The 13414-nt window shown below is 52.3% G+C and overlaps 1 protein-coding gene across 8 annotated transcripts in view; it reads right to left on the reverse strand.

Moving 5' to 3' along the window:
* PCSK7 (proprotein convertase subtilisin/kexin type 7) overlaps positions 1-13414 on the reverse strand; it is a 28882-nt gene that overhangs the window by 13168 nt on the left and 2300 nt on the right. For 6 of the 8 annotated variants that reach the window (XR_014815391.1, XR_014815392.1, XR_014815388.1 and 3 more), the window contains exons 3-12: positions 12822-13301; positions 12132-12266; positions 11376-11541; positions 7878-7968; positions 6927-6981; positions 6386-6524; positions 4767-4867; positions 1691-1858; positions 1129-1236; positions 610-712 (exon numbers count right to left, since the gene is read on the reverse strand). Coding sequence is in view for 3 of the 8 variants with exons in the window: in XM_021062880.2 (XP_020918539.1) it covers positions 610-712; positions 1129-1236; positions 1691-1858; positions 4767-4867; positions 6386-6524; positions 6927-6981; positions 7878-7968; positions 11376-11541; positions 12132-12266; positions 12822-13289 (1534 nt within the window). In the remaining 5 variants the exon portion in view is untranslated. Of the gene's footprint in view, positions 1-609; positions 713-1128; positions 1237-1690; positions 1859-4766; positions 4868-5193; positions 6135-6385; positions 6525-6926; positions 6982-7877; positions 10400-10675; positions 11542-12131; positions 12267-12821; positions 13302-13414 lie in introns of those variants that run through there. The other 2 variants (XM_084976232.1, XM_084976233.1) reach the window with 2 other exon arrangements.

Genomic DNA, 13414 nt, shown 5'->3' on the forward strand with positions numbered 1-13414 from the left:
TCCTCCAGCACTAGCACCGCAATCCGGCTGCCTCCTCAGCCTCTGCGCTCAACATAAGGCCATGTCTCTGACTGACCACAGGCGCCCTCAACCCTTCCCATGGTCCTGGTGGACCTGGGTGTGATGGAGGGCCAGCACAGTTTGGGGGCCCTCTGTGGACCCCCTGACCTACCCCTAACAGCCCTCAGCTGACCCTCACTGCATTAGACAAGCCTGAGGATCAAAGGAAGAAATTCCCAACTCCTTTGCTCCAACCAAAGGCCACTGGGCTGAAGAGAATGGTCTGGCCAGTTGCTCCTAGCATGGAAGGCGAATGCTCATCTCCCGAGGCCCAGCCCTCCCACGGGCCTTCCTAATCGGTTGCTCGGGGCTCTTTTCCACTACCCGTAACTCAGGAGAAAGGTCTTGTTTAAGCAGCCAGGGGGCCAGCCAACTCAGAAGCAGCAACATGTCCTAAAATGGTCAAAGAAAACTCACGAGGTTTGGCTGGAGCTCAGCCCCTGAAGGAAGGGGTAGGATCCGGCAGGCAGGGAGGAAGAGTTTAATTTCTCCATCACCCCGCCCCAAACCTCAGGCCTGAGATTAACCCCCTTTCTGCTGACTACTTACCATTCCACAGGACCTCCAGGGGGCGGGCTGACAGCGGGATAGCCTTGTCCTCTTTCAACACGGGGCTGACGTAGGAAGCTAAGTACGGGACAGACGTCCAGATCTATTAAAGGAAGGGGGGATGGCGCGTGAACAAACAAGGCGGACCCCACATGCACACTCTCATCTCCGTGACCTTTAGGGCCCAGCCCTCTTTATTTCTCCTCTTCTCATCACCTTCGTTCACTCCCGAGGCCCTGGAGATACCCTGGCCTGCCCCCTACAGCACCAAATCAAGGAGCTGCAGGAAATGCCATATCCAGGGTGACAGATGAGAAGCACAGCACCCTGAGGGTTCCAAGGATCCTCTGGTCCCATTTACTCTCCAGCCACGGTTTAGAAACTTTTCATGTTGAGCCTGCTTCCTTTGTGAAATGGGTCTCAGATGAATAAACATGTATTAAGCTTCTATGATGTGCCAGGCAATGTCTTTGGCATTCGGCCCCCGCCTCGGTCACGGCATGCAGGACACGTGCTCACCTTGGCTGCATTGACTAGTCTCCAGGCATTGAGCAGCCCGAATCCGTGTTGGTGGCTGTGGCTGAAGCCGGCCTCGTTGGTGATCCAGTCTGCGTGGCGATCCTCATACTGAGAGGACACAGGTCTGGGTTAGTTGCTTGGGTTTTAGGTTCCCTGCTTGCCCTGCTGGCTGGTCCAGTCCAGATTCTCCCTCCAAGGCTTCTAGGCATGGAGTCTCCAAGGGAAGCTGGGACCAAAGGTCCAAGCCCTGTGATGTGATGTCACCAGCCCAATGGCCTCCTTCTAGGGAGGGAGCCAGGAGCCATGGGCTCCAGAGGCAGGGAGCCAGGCTAGAGCTCTCCTTTGCAGGTAAAATGGCAGCCACAGAACGGGTAGAAGTGAGTTTAGGTCTGTGGTCTGGATGGGCCCTCACCCCTGTTCCCTACACACGCAGTTCTGGAAGGGATGTGGTTCCTAACATTTAGGACATCTAGAATCTGAAGCCCCCGACACCTGCTGATCCGTGAACCAAAACTCTGAGGTAGGCTGGGCCAGGCCATCTGTCCACTTGCGAGGGTCTCACCTGGGTGGCTGTGAAGACGATGATGTGCTGGACGTCACGCCACGTGAGGCAGGGCCGCACCTGCAGCATCAGGGCTATCATGCCAGCCGCCAGGGGGGCTGCGGCTGAGGTCCCCGTGTGGCCCTCAGTGCAGCCCGTGCCCTTCTGAAGGTCCCAGTCTGTGGTCACCTGGAAGCGGGAGGGAGAGGACAGGCTGTGGAGGGAGGGCGTGGGGCTCAGAGTGAGCCCACACGGTGCCCTTCCCGTGTGAGAGCTGAATCCTGACCAGAGGGCGGCCCACTAGGAGGTCAGGACGCAGGAGGCTCCTCAGGCTTCTGGGCCTCACAAGACAATCTTTGGAGAGCAGAGGAAAACTGGAGTTACTCTGAGGGTCTGGTTGTGGGGGGAAAGCAGGAGGAGAAGGCAGAGGCCTCCTGGGCAGAGGCCGGTCTCCTGACCCCAGCTTCGCGGACGACCCCTTCCCAAATCCTCCACCCACCCCCACTCCCAACCTCCGCAGCCCTTTGAGACAGAGGAAGTGGCCAGGGAGCTCCTGGGCCCCAGCTGGAGCTGGGACAACAGTGACGGCACCAGTCAAGGAAATCCAACTTGGCAGCTCAGCGACAGGGGCTGGAGTGACATCAGTGTGAACAAAGGGAGTGTGTTTGCAGGGAGAGAAAGCTGTCTCCTTGCCCACCCGTGGGCTCGACATGGGCATGGCATCTACACTGCCTACCTACCCTGGCCTGGGCTGATGGACAGGCCAAGCTGCCTCCTTGCTCTGGGCCTGATGCCTTGGGGTGCTTTCCGAAGTCTCCCTTCTTTACCAGTGACTGGGAGGTGGGAGGTGAGTGGGGGCGGGGGAGGGGCTGCCTCAGGGAGACACGCTGTCTGTTTGGCATCCAGTTCTTTTCAGGCTCTAATCAACCCTGGAGCCACAGAGGGTTTAGCCCTGGGGGGCGCTGCCTAAATCTTCTCCTCCCTGTGGTCCCCCAGATCTAGTAACCAGTGCTGATGCTAAGACCAGAAAATCTTTTTCTTCCACACTTCCCTCTTGGGCCAGAGACAAGGGTGCGTGCTTCTGCCAAGAGCTGCCCTTTCTCCATTGTACTCACTGCTTGCCTTCCAGCTGTTAGAACAGCTGCCAAGGGATGTCATTTTCCCTCAGACACTGCACACTTGCAGAAGGAGGAAAAACCCTCCAAGGGGGTCTCAGTGAGGATGGGAAGCCTGGTCTGTGCCAGGGAGCAGATTGATTTTTTCCTGTTAAGGGAACAGCCTCACAGGGACAGTCTGGTGTGTAGATGTGAGGCTCGCGAACTTGCTGGTGGCGGCAGGAGCCCCAGGGCAGCCACAGGAAAGGGCAGGGCCGCGCTCCGGGCAGGCAGGTGGCAGTTGGGGGTTGGGGATGTACCTCGCCCGCCCTCAGGAAGGCAGCTCCACCGAGCTGGTCATTGAGCATAAACTGGCAACTGGTTTCCAAGGCGAAGACATTCCTAAGATGGGAGCTGGGTTAAACAAACTCCAAACTCCTTTCATTTCTGGAGAAATTATAGTTTTAGATGGAAAGTGGGGGGGGGCGGGGGGTGCAGGGAGAAGTGGAGTTGAGTCAGGAGGAGAAGAGGCAGGCGCCACAGAGCAAGAGGAACCATTGTGCTGGGTGCCCAGCTGGGGCCGCTGTGAGTGGCTTCCCTAGAGTTCTTCTCGTATGTTGTTCCTACCCTTCCTCCCAACCCCCCAGGCTGGAGTGGGGGCACTGCCCACTGCACCCAGACGCCCACCCGCTGAGCAGAGCCTCCTGCCCTTCGACTTTAGTCCACTCCCTTTGTCCTTCTCCCAGGGTGGGGGGGAGGCTGGCGGTGGGGGGCGCCAGTCACTTGGCACAGAGCCTCGGAACATTGTGTTGACCAGAAGTCATTTAGTGGCAAAACAAGATTTCAGTTTTGGAAAATGAATCTGACCCAGAGGAAGACGAAGCAGCCTAATTCCCAGTGGCCCCAGAAGGACCTCCCAACCCCAGGCCGCTGGAGAAATCTGACACCACCTGGCTCCAGCCCAAGTCTTCCAGAAAGCCCCCTGTCCCCATATCACTCTATTATGGGCAGCAGGGACTGGCAGGGAGTCCTAGGATGATGGTCCAGAGACCTGGCTTGAACCAGCTGGGATGGCACTAAGCCAGCGAGTGTAGAGACACTGGACCCTGAATTCTTTCACAGGTTCCCAGAGCTTGAGAAACTCCACTCCCTTGTTCTAACCTCTTGTTTGCTATGACTCCAATTCCAGCTCCAAGGAAAGAGCTGTCTCTTGGGCTGAGACATTTCTGACTCCCTTTCCTGCCCAGTCTGTGAAGACAACCACTAGCTTTACTCTGGAAGAACAGGATCAGAACTCATAGTATTTACACAAGGGCTGCACAGCAATGGAATGAGGACTTTTTGATTGTTTGTTTGTTTTTCTTTTCTTTTTTTTTCTTTTTTGAAGAGCTGCACCCATGGCATATGGAAGTTCCCAGGCTAGGGACTGAATTGGAGTTGCAGCTGCCGGCCTACACCACAGCCACAGCAACACAGGATCTGAGTCGCATCTGTGATCTACACCGCAGGTTGTGGCAATGCCAGATCCCTAACCTACTGAGTGAGGCCAGGGATCGAACCCTCATAGATACTAGTCAGGTTCTTAACCCGCTGAGCCACAATGGGAATTCTGTTTTTTTAAGCCCACAGAAATTAGTCAAAGCCCACATTCTACCAAAGGAAAACATTTCACTTATAACAATATGCATTTTTGGGGGCCACATCTGAGGCATGCAGAAGTTCTCAGGCCAGGATTGAACCCGTACCACAGAAGCAACCCAAGCCACAGGGGTGACAATGCTAGATCCTTTAGCCGCTAGGCCACCAGGGAACTCCAATGATAGGCATTTTTGTAAGTAAAAATTAAAAGATAAAAACCATTACACAGATGTATTTAGAGGCCTACCCTTAGGGACACAGATCTGCTAGGGAAGAGGAGCCTGAGGGACAGGACGAGAAAGCAGGGAACAAAAAGCAATACGACTGTGCAGCTTGAGAGAGCCCTGTGGGCCCGGGGCACTCACAATGCTCCGGAGCATCTTGTCCCCGCCGCTGAAGGTGACCGCCAGCATGGAGGCGCACTCCTCTGCGTAAAAGGGCATCCGTCCCTCCTCGTCCACAGCACCTGGGGACAGAGCAGGGGAAATGGGAGCTGAGATGAGGGCCTGATAACATCAGTTATCTTTGATTCATCATCTGGGAGGTTGTCCTGAGTTTAAGAAATGATCTCAGAGGGAGTTCCCTGGTGGCCCAAAAGGTTAAGGATCCAGTGTTGTCACTACTGTGACTCAGGTCATTGCTGTGGCAAGGGTTTGATCCCTGGCCTTGGAACTTCTGCATGCCTCGGGCACAGCTCCCCCCCGCCCCCCAAGAAAAAAAAGATCTCAGTGGCCTAAGTCCCTTGGAGTGTCCACACTCCTCCCCTGGACAGGCAACTTCAAAGGGCTATACCTGCAGCATATGGGAGTTCCCAGGTCAGGGGTCGAATTGGAGCTGCAGCTGCTGGCCTACGCCATAGCCATGGCAACACCAGATCCGAGTTACATCTGTGACCTACACTGCAGCTGGCGTCAACACCAGATCCTTAACCCACTGAGTGAAGCCAAGGATTGAAACCCCTATTCTCACAGAGGCAACATCAGGTCCTTAACCCACTGAGCCACAACGGGAATTGTGGCTCAGACTCTTCTTCCAATGGGGCCATTCCACCCAGATACCCACTCACACTTGCATCTTCCTCAGCATTTACTAGTTTTCTGCCCTGAGTCACACACTGTGTGAGGCGTGGGGGCCACGGGTAAAGGCCACGGACCTGATCCAGGGAGCCTACCGTCAGGGGGGAAGCCGGGTAAATAAATACATACAAATGGGATATAAATGCTATGGTGGGGAGTACAAGCGAAGGGCATTTAATTTAGAATTTAGGTTAGTGGGGGGAAGGGAGGGCTTCAAGCCAGAGACAAGTGACCTCGCCATCCTCCACAAGAAGAAAAAGAGAAAGAGAAGTAACCCATGGGGAGAGAGGCCGGAGCAGAGGCCTAAGCAGTTGTGGGAGGTGGAGATGGGGGGAGGGGGTGTCTCAGAGGATGGTTGAAAGTGCTCCCAGGGTATGACTTCTAAGAAGTCCTGGAGTTCCCGTCATGGCGCAGTGGTTAACGAATCCAACTAGGAACCATGAGGTTGCGGGTTCGGTCCCTGGCCTTGCTCAGTGGGTTAAGGATCCGGCGTTGCCGTGAGCTGTGGTGTAGGTTGCAGACGTGGCTCGGATCCCGCGTTGCTGTGGCTCTGGCGTAGGCCGGTGGCTACAGCTCCGATTCCACCCCTAGCCTGGGAACCTCCATATGCCGCGAGAGCTGCCCAAAGAAATAGCAAAAAAAAAAAAAAAAAAAAAAGACTTCTAAGAAGTCCTGACATTCTCTGAGAGCAGGGCTGGCCCCTCCTAACTGGCAGAGCCTGGAGAGAAGAGAAGATTGTGAACACACATTTAGATAAACACAGGGAAGCTGGGGGCACACCCAGACACACAGTCTCCTCACCTCTGAGTGACACGCACACCCAGATACCAGTCCCCTCACCCCCGAGTCACATACACACACACACACACACACACAAACATGCACGCTCGGGACCAGCAGGCCGCTACCTATGGTGACCGTGTAGATGGAGTTGGCATAGCCGTCATAGTTGCAGTTGTCGTTGTGCTGGCCCCCATTGCCACTGGCCACCACAAAGATGCTCCCAAAGCCCTGGCGGCCAGCGATCACCCCATGTTGCAAGGCAGCCTGAGGAGCAAAATGTCAGGTCAGTTGAGGAGCTCACAGGAAGACTCCTACCTTCCATGCCCGTTGTCTTCTCCTCCCCTTCTAGAAAGAAAGGAAAAAAAAGCCCAGAGCCACTGGGCATGGAGGAGGCTTAAAGATGGACTCAAGAAGAGCAGGAAGCTGTCTGCTTATCAGGAAGGGTGGGGCCAGAAATGGGGAGCCAAGCACAAAATCAAAACACTCTCAAAGCACTGGTCCATTTCTAAGACTGTCCCCCAAACCCCCCACCCCAGGTCAGGAGGGCTCTTCTGGAAAGGAGGTGGCAGGGCTACAAGGCATAGGTCTGGCACAACAAATGGGGTGGGGCAGGACTACGTGTAGCAGCTCCTAGGTCTCCAAAGGCTCCATACTGTTCCCAGTTACCTTCCCAAGCTGATGGGGGCCATCCACTGTCTTTCCATCGTCATCTGGTCCCCAGCTGTTGAGAGATACCCAGAGGGAAAAGCTAGAGACAGGCTGTGGCCGCCCACCCAGGCCCCGCAGCCTTAGCTGGCCTTCCCCCTGGGTGCTTACTCCCCTTCCAAGGGCTCCAGCTCAGGACTCCCACAATTGAAGGATGTGCCCTCACCCTAACGTGGAAAACAAGTACATGCTGAGGTTCTTCTTTTCCTTGGAAACCTCCCCAGCTTAGGAATACTTTCACTTGGTCCCTAAAAACCCTTTCTCAGGTCCCAGCGAGCATAGTGCTAGAGAGGGACAGGGGATCACCCTCTCCCAACCTAGGGATATAATACTAGGCTTGAAGGCAGAGCACCTGCGAAGGAAGTACTCGATCTGTGTAAGCTCTCGGGGCCGAGGAGTTCTCTACTCTTTCTCTAAAAGGAAATGTACACTGTGGATGATGTCATGCATTTACGGGAGATACTGGTTGGGGAAGAATGCCGTGGGGGCAGCCCAGCTTCGGTTCTGCCTCATCATCCACACCCTTCTTGCCATACCCAACACCTGAAGCTGCAGGTGCATTTCTGGGTGGGGTTCTGGGATTGGGTGCTGGGTATCTAGCCCAGCTCTGGTTGGAGAAGAATGCCCACTTTCTTCCAGAGCCTTCTGAGTTTATTAAACAAATAAACATGAGGTAGGATGGAGCATTCGTCATGTGGCAACCTGATTACTGGGGTGACATGGGGCACTTAAGACTGAGAACCCTGAGGCTAGCGGTCTGTAGAAATAAGGGCAGTGGACTGACAGGCTGAACCCAGCACAGAGAGCCCTGCTGGGACCGGCCCAAGCCAGCCCATCTTGCTGTTCTTTGGCTGGAGAATTCCCTGGCATCCAGCCTCTTGTCTTCTCACCTTGTTCCTGGCCCTGCCTCACCTGCAGCTGTAGATGTCATTGATCTGATAGTGCTTGTTGAATGCCACGGCCTCCATGCTGTCTGTGAGGGGTCCATCCAGTACCCGGATACCTAGGCGACGAAGGGCACACCAGCTCTTTAATAATGCTGATTCCCTAGATGAGGAGCAAGGGGAAGGGGGGTGTGTGGCCCCAGGTGGAGACTTACTTTTCCCTGTAAGTGTTTTGGATCTTTGGAATTTTTATACCATGTGCATGTGCCTGTCCAGAAATTTTTTAGCATTTTTAACATAATGCTGAATTTCAGACTTTAAGGATCATGGGGTCTGGTAGGAAGAGGCATAAGCTAGAATGTAGGAAATCCAAGGTGCCCTTTTTTTGCACATCCTTAGTCATGTAAACCACTGATCGGTGATTGACACATAGAGGGTATTCAATAGATGGCAGTCATTAGCATTAACTCTCCCATGGATGTCTAATCTCACCCTCTAAAATAGGGTGGGTCACATCCTGGGGATCACATAGGGACAAATGGAGCTTTCAGAAGGGACTTGGGCCCTGACGGTTTTTGTCTCCCTCTGAATCCCCATTTACAGAGAGGGCTGCTGACCTCTGCTGGACCATAAGAGGACTACAGCCAATCTATTCCAATCTCATTAACACAGGTTCCAAGCACTGATGAGGAATCATAGGGAGGGCTTCCTCATTCATTCCTCTCACCTTCTGCCTCAATGGACAAAGACTGAGAGGCAAAGGAGCCACAGAACCACCCACACTGGGGGCCAGGGTGGCTCAACTCTCTTGAAAGGATGGAGAGTGACCATCAGAAGGGCTGTGAACAGCCAATATAAAACTCAAAGGAAGAGCTGAAAACCTTCTCACTAAAATCTGGAACAAGACAAGGATGCCCACTCTCACCACTCTTATTCAACATAGTACTGGAAGTCCTAGCCACAGCAGTCAGACAAACAAAAGAAATAAAAGGTACCCAAATTGGAAGAGAAGAGGTAAAACTGTCACTGTATACAGCTGACATGATACTATATACAGAAAACCCTAAGGACTTGATCCAAAAACTACTCCAGCAGATCAACAAATTCAGCCAAGTAGCAGGATATAAGATTAGCATTCAGAAATGAGTTGCATTTCTGTATACCAACAATGAAGTATTAGAAAAGGAATACAAAAATAACTTTTAAAATTGCACTCCAAAAAATCAAATACCTGAGAATACACCTGACCAAGGAGGTGAAAGACTTATATGCTGAGAACTAGAAAACTCCAATCAAGGAAATTAAACAGGATTCAAAGAAATGGAAAGATAGTCCATGCTCCTGAGGTAGAAAAATTAATACTGTAAAAATGGCCATACTACCCAAAGCAATCTACAGATTCAAGGCACTCCTTATCAAATTACCCATGACATTTTTCACAGAACTAGAACAAACAAGCCAAAAATTTACATGGAACCACAAAAGACCCAGAATTGCCAAAGCAATCCTGAGGAACAAAAACCAAGCAGGAGGCATAACTCTCCCAGACTTCAGGCAATATCACAAAGCCACAGTCATCAAGACAGTGTGGTCCTGGTACCAAAACAGACATACAGACCAATGGAACAGAATAGAGAACCCAGAAATAAACCCAGACACCTACAGTCAATTAATCTTCAACAAAGGAGGCAAGAACATAAAATGGGAAAAAGACAGTCTCTTCAGCAAGTGGTGCTGGGGAAACTGGACAGCTGCATGTAAATCAATGAAACTGGAACAAACCCTCACACCGTGCATGAAAATAAACTCAAAATGGCTTAAAGACTTAAATGTAAGACAAGACACCATCAAACCCCTAGAAGAGAACATAGGCAAAACATTCTCTGACATCAACCTTACAAATGTTTTCTCAGGTCAGTCTCCCAAAGCAACAGAAATAAAAGCAAAAATAAACCAATGGGACCTCATCAAACTGAAAAGCTTTTGCACACAAAGAAAAAAAAAAGACAACTTACAGAATGGGAGAAAATAATTTCAAATGATGCAACTGACAAGGGTTTAATCTCTAAAACATACAAACAACTTACACAATTCAAAAGGAAAAAGCCAACAACCCATTAGACATTTCTCCAAAGAAGATATACAGATGGCCAACAAGCACATGAAAAAATGCTCAACATCACTGAAACTTTCCTTGAAAAAGACACATGCACCCATATGTTCACTGCAGCACTATTCACAATAGCCAGGACATGGAAACAACCTAAATGTCCATTGACAGATGATTGGATTAAGACAATACAGTATATATACGCAATGGAATACTACTCAGCCATAAAAAGAACAAAATAGGAGTTCCCATCGTGGCTCAGTGGTTAACGAATCCGACTAGGAACCATGAGGTTGCAGGTTCGATCCCTGGCCTTGCTCAGTGGGTTAAGGACCCCTCGTTGCTGTAAGCTGTGGTGTAGGTTGCAGACGCGGCTCAGATCCCCTGTTGCTGTGGCTCTGGCACAGGCTGGTGGCTACAGCACCGATTTGACCCCTAGCCTGGGAACCTCCATAGCCGCAGGAGCAGCCCAAGAAATAGCAAGAAACAAACAAACAAATAAACAAAAACAAAATAATGCCATTTGCAGCAACATGGATGGAAGTAGAGACTCTCACACTAAGTGAAGTTAGTCAGAACGAGACAGACAAATACCATATGATATCACTTATATCTGGAATCTAATATACGGCACAAATGAACCTTTCCACAGAAAAGAAACTCATGGACATGGAGAACAGACTTGTGGTTGCCAAGGGGGAAGCAGTGGGATGGACTGGGAATTTGGGGTTAATAGATGCAATTGCCTTTGGAATGGATAAGCAATGAGATCCTGCTATATAGCACTGAGAACTATATCTAGTCACTTATGATGGAACATGATAATGTGAGAAAAAGGAATGCGTATGTGTATGTGTGACTGGGTCACCTTGCTGTACAGGAGAAAATTGACAGAACACTGTAAACCAGCTATAACGGAAAAAAATAAAAATCATTATATACAAAATAAATTAAAAAAAAAGAGAAGGGCTGGGAGCTGAAGAGCTGGGAGGAAGGACAGGAGCCTCTATGCGGATCAGGGAAGAAGGGCAGATGAGGAGGCTTTGGTAAGGCAAGAACATACAAATACGACACAGATAAGTAAAAGAGTCGTCATTGCAAAAAACTTAGCATTGATGGGGCATAACCAGGCATGATAAGAAAAAGGGAAGAGAGGACTGATCAGGTGGGGGCTTGGGCCTCCCTCTCTCATCCAGGGCATTTCCATTGGTATCTGTTATATAAAATGGGCTTTGCTGCTTAAAAACCATGGAAATACCAATGCACTGAAAAAAAAACAATCAGTGAACAGACACCTATTACAAGCTTACCCTTTGCTTTCTGCTGTGTGCTGAGGGTGGAATAGAGGCAGTTTGGAGTCTATGGGGGACAGGGGATGCAGCATGAAGAGGCGACCGAGGCTGGACTGGACAGTACCTGCTATGCGGCTCCCGTAGGCCACTCCCACTGCACAGAAGCTGTTGTTGGGCACAGCAGCGATCTCTCCCGCGCACCGTGTGCCATGGTGGTTGCCATTCTCCACATCCGGGTGGGGCATGGGGTCAGGGTCATTAGAGTTGAGGTCATAGCTGCCCTCAGGGCTCTGTAACATGGTGGGGGTGTGGCAACAAATGGTCACTTGCTGGTTACAAGGGGGCAGGTCTTGGAGCTCAGGGAGAGGGGAGCTGGGAGTTTGGGACCTGGAGCCAGCACAGCAGGCCCATCTCTGCAAACCACAGGGGCTCTGAGACAGGGCACCTTGAGGCAAAATTGAACAGTGTCACATCTCTCAGCAAACTCTCTTGGCCATTATAGAAATGTGCCCCAGAGCTGCTTCCATGGCAGGCAGAACCTGGGATAAAAGAGATTAGGGCTTCCTAAAGGCCAGGCTTTAGAGGGCGGAAGGTGCTCAGAATGAGTGTGGAGAAGGAAGTGGCCGAAGGGCCACTCCTCACTCCCCAGGGCAGGGAGTGGCGGCAGGAACCAGGAAATGTCACCTGGGATCCTCCCCCTTGCTGAGTTGGAACCACTTCCTGGAAGGCCGGCAGGGGTAAAGGAGCAGAGGAAGAAGTCCATCCCACCTCCCAGGTCTTCTGTTTGGCCCAGGGACCTCTAAGAAAGGGGCCAGGCTGGAGGCAATAGCGAGAACCCGGTCAGGGTGGGGGTGGGGCGGGCGGTGACCGAGCCACTCACATAGTTGGGAGCGATGTCCTGGATGGTGTGCTCCACGCCGTCGTCCACGACCACCACCGTCACCCCTCGCCCGGTCACATTGCGCTCCCACACCCCCGTCACGTTGATGTCCCTGCCAGGGCTCCGCCGGTTATTCTGGAGGAGAGACAGGGTCAGGTACTATTCCGCACCCTGGGAATCCAGGGACACAAGGCGTAATCCGTGGAGAGATAAGTTACAGCCACAGCGCCTTTTCATTCCTGGCCACCATCGAGGAGCCAGAGAGAGGTTGTGGATAATATTATTATTATGCGGTATGATAATAATAATGATATATGTTATACGAACATTATAAAATATAACGTGAGCAGTTAACTTTTATAAAGTGTATTCTGTGTGTCAAGGCACAGGTGCCTTAATTCACTTAACCATGAGCATCTCCATTTGACAGAGGGGAAAAGTGAGGCACAGAGCTGCTCACCCAACAGCATGGGTTAGTAAGCGGCAGGCAGCAACCTGGCCCCGGCACCCACACCCTGACACTGCAATCTGTGTTGGACGTGGAGCCTGAGGACACAGCCCACCATCCAGAAACGGCTCCACAGGCAAAGGATGGGGGCAACGGGAGAGCAACGCAGACAAAAGCCCACGAGAGCACAGGGCACCCCCAACCTAGCCATCTGAAGCTGTAAGCCGTGAGGCTGGACTCACCAGGTGCCACTGCTGTGGGTACTTGGGGTCATTGAAGTGGATGCTGCGCTTGGCCCGCTTAAGCAGTCTCTGCTCTGAGTGCCAGCGCACAGCTTCGTGCCTGGCCAGCACGGCCTCCACCTGCTGCCGGACGGCCTCGGCCTGCTGGGGCTGCGGGTGTCCAGCTGGCTGGACCAAGAGGTAGTGTCCCTGCAGCTCCCCGATGCGTCCTGCGTTCACCAGCCCTGCTGCCTGGGCCAAGGCATCTGCCTGCTGCTCCAGCAAATCAGCTTCCCCCTCGCCTTCTGGGTGGTCCAGATGCACAGCCCAACTTAGCCCCCCTGGACCCTGGGCCCCAGGCCCACCTGCCCCCACCAGGCCCATAACCCAGGGAAGCAGAAGGAAGAGCCCGGCTAACTCCAGCCAGAGGCGAGCAGGCAGGCCCAGGGGGGCATCTGAGTGTGGCACTTTCTGCCTCCCCTTCGGCATCAGAGCAGTAGGCTGCAGACAAAGAGAGAGGACACCAGAGATAAGATGGCGGCCGGAATCTGAGCAGGAGACCAGGTAACAATGCATCACACCTGGAAACCCCGAATCCAAGCCTTTTAAATCAT

This window comes from Sus scrofa, chromosome 9, assembly GCF_054392235.1.
Source record: "Sus scrofa isolate SSC_HxYL_T2T_F1_AM1 chromosome 9, Sscrofa_HxYL_maternal_Yorkshire_Landrace_v2.0, whole genome shotgun sequence".
In the NCBI taxonomy this organism is placed as follows: domain Eukaryota; kingdom Metazoa; phylum Chordata; class Mammalia; order Artiodactyla; family Suidae; genus Sus; species Sus scrofa.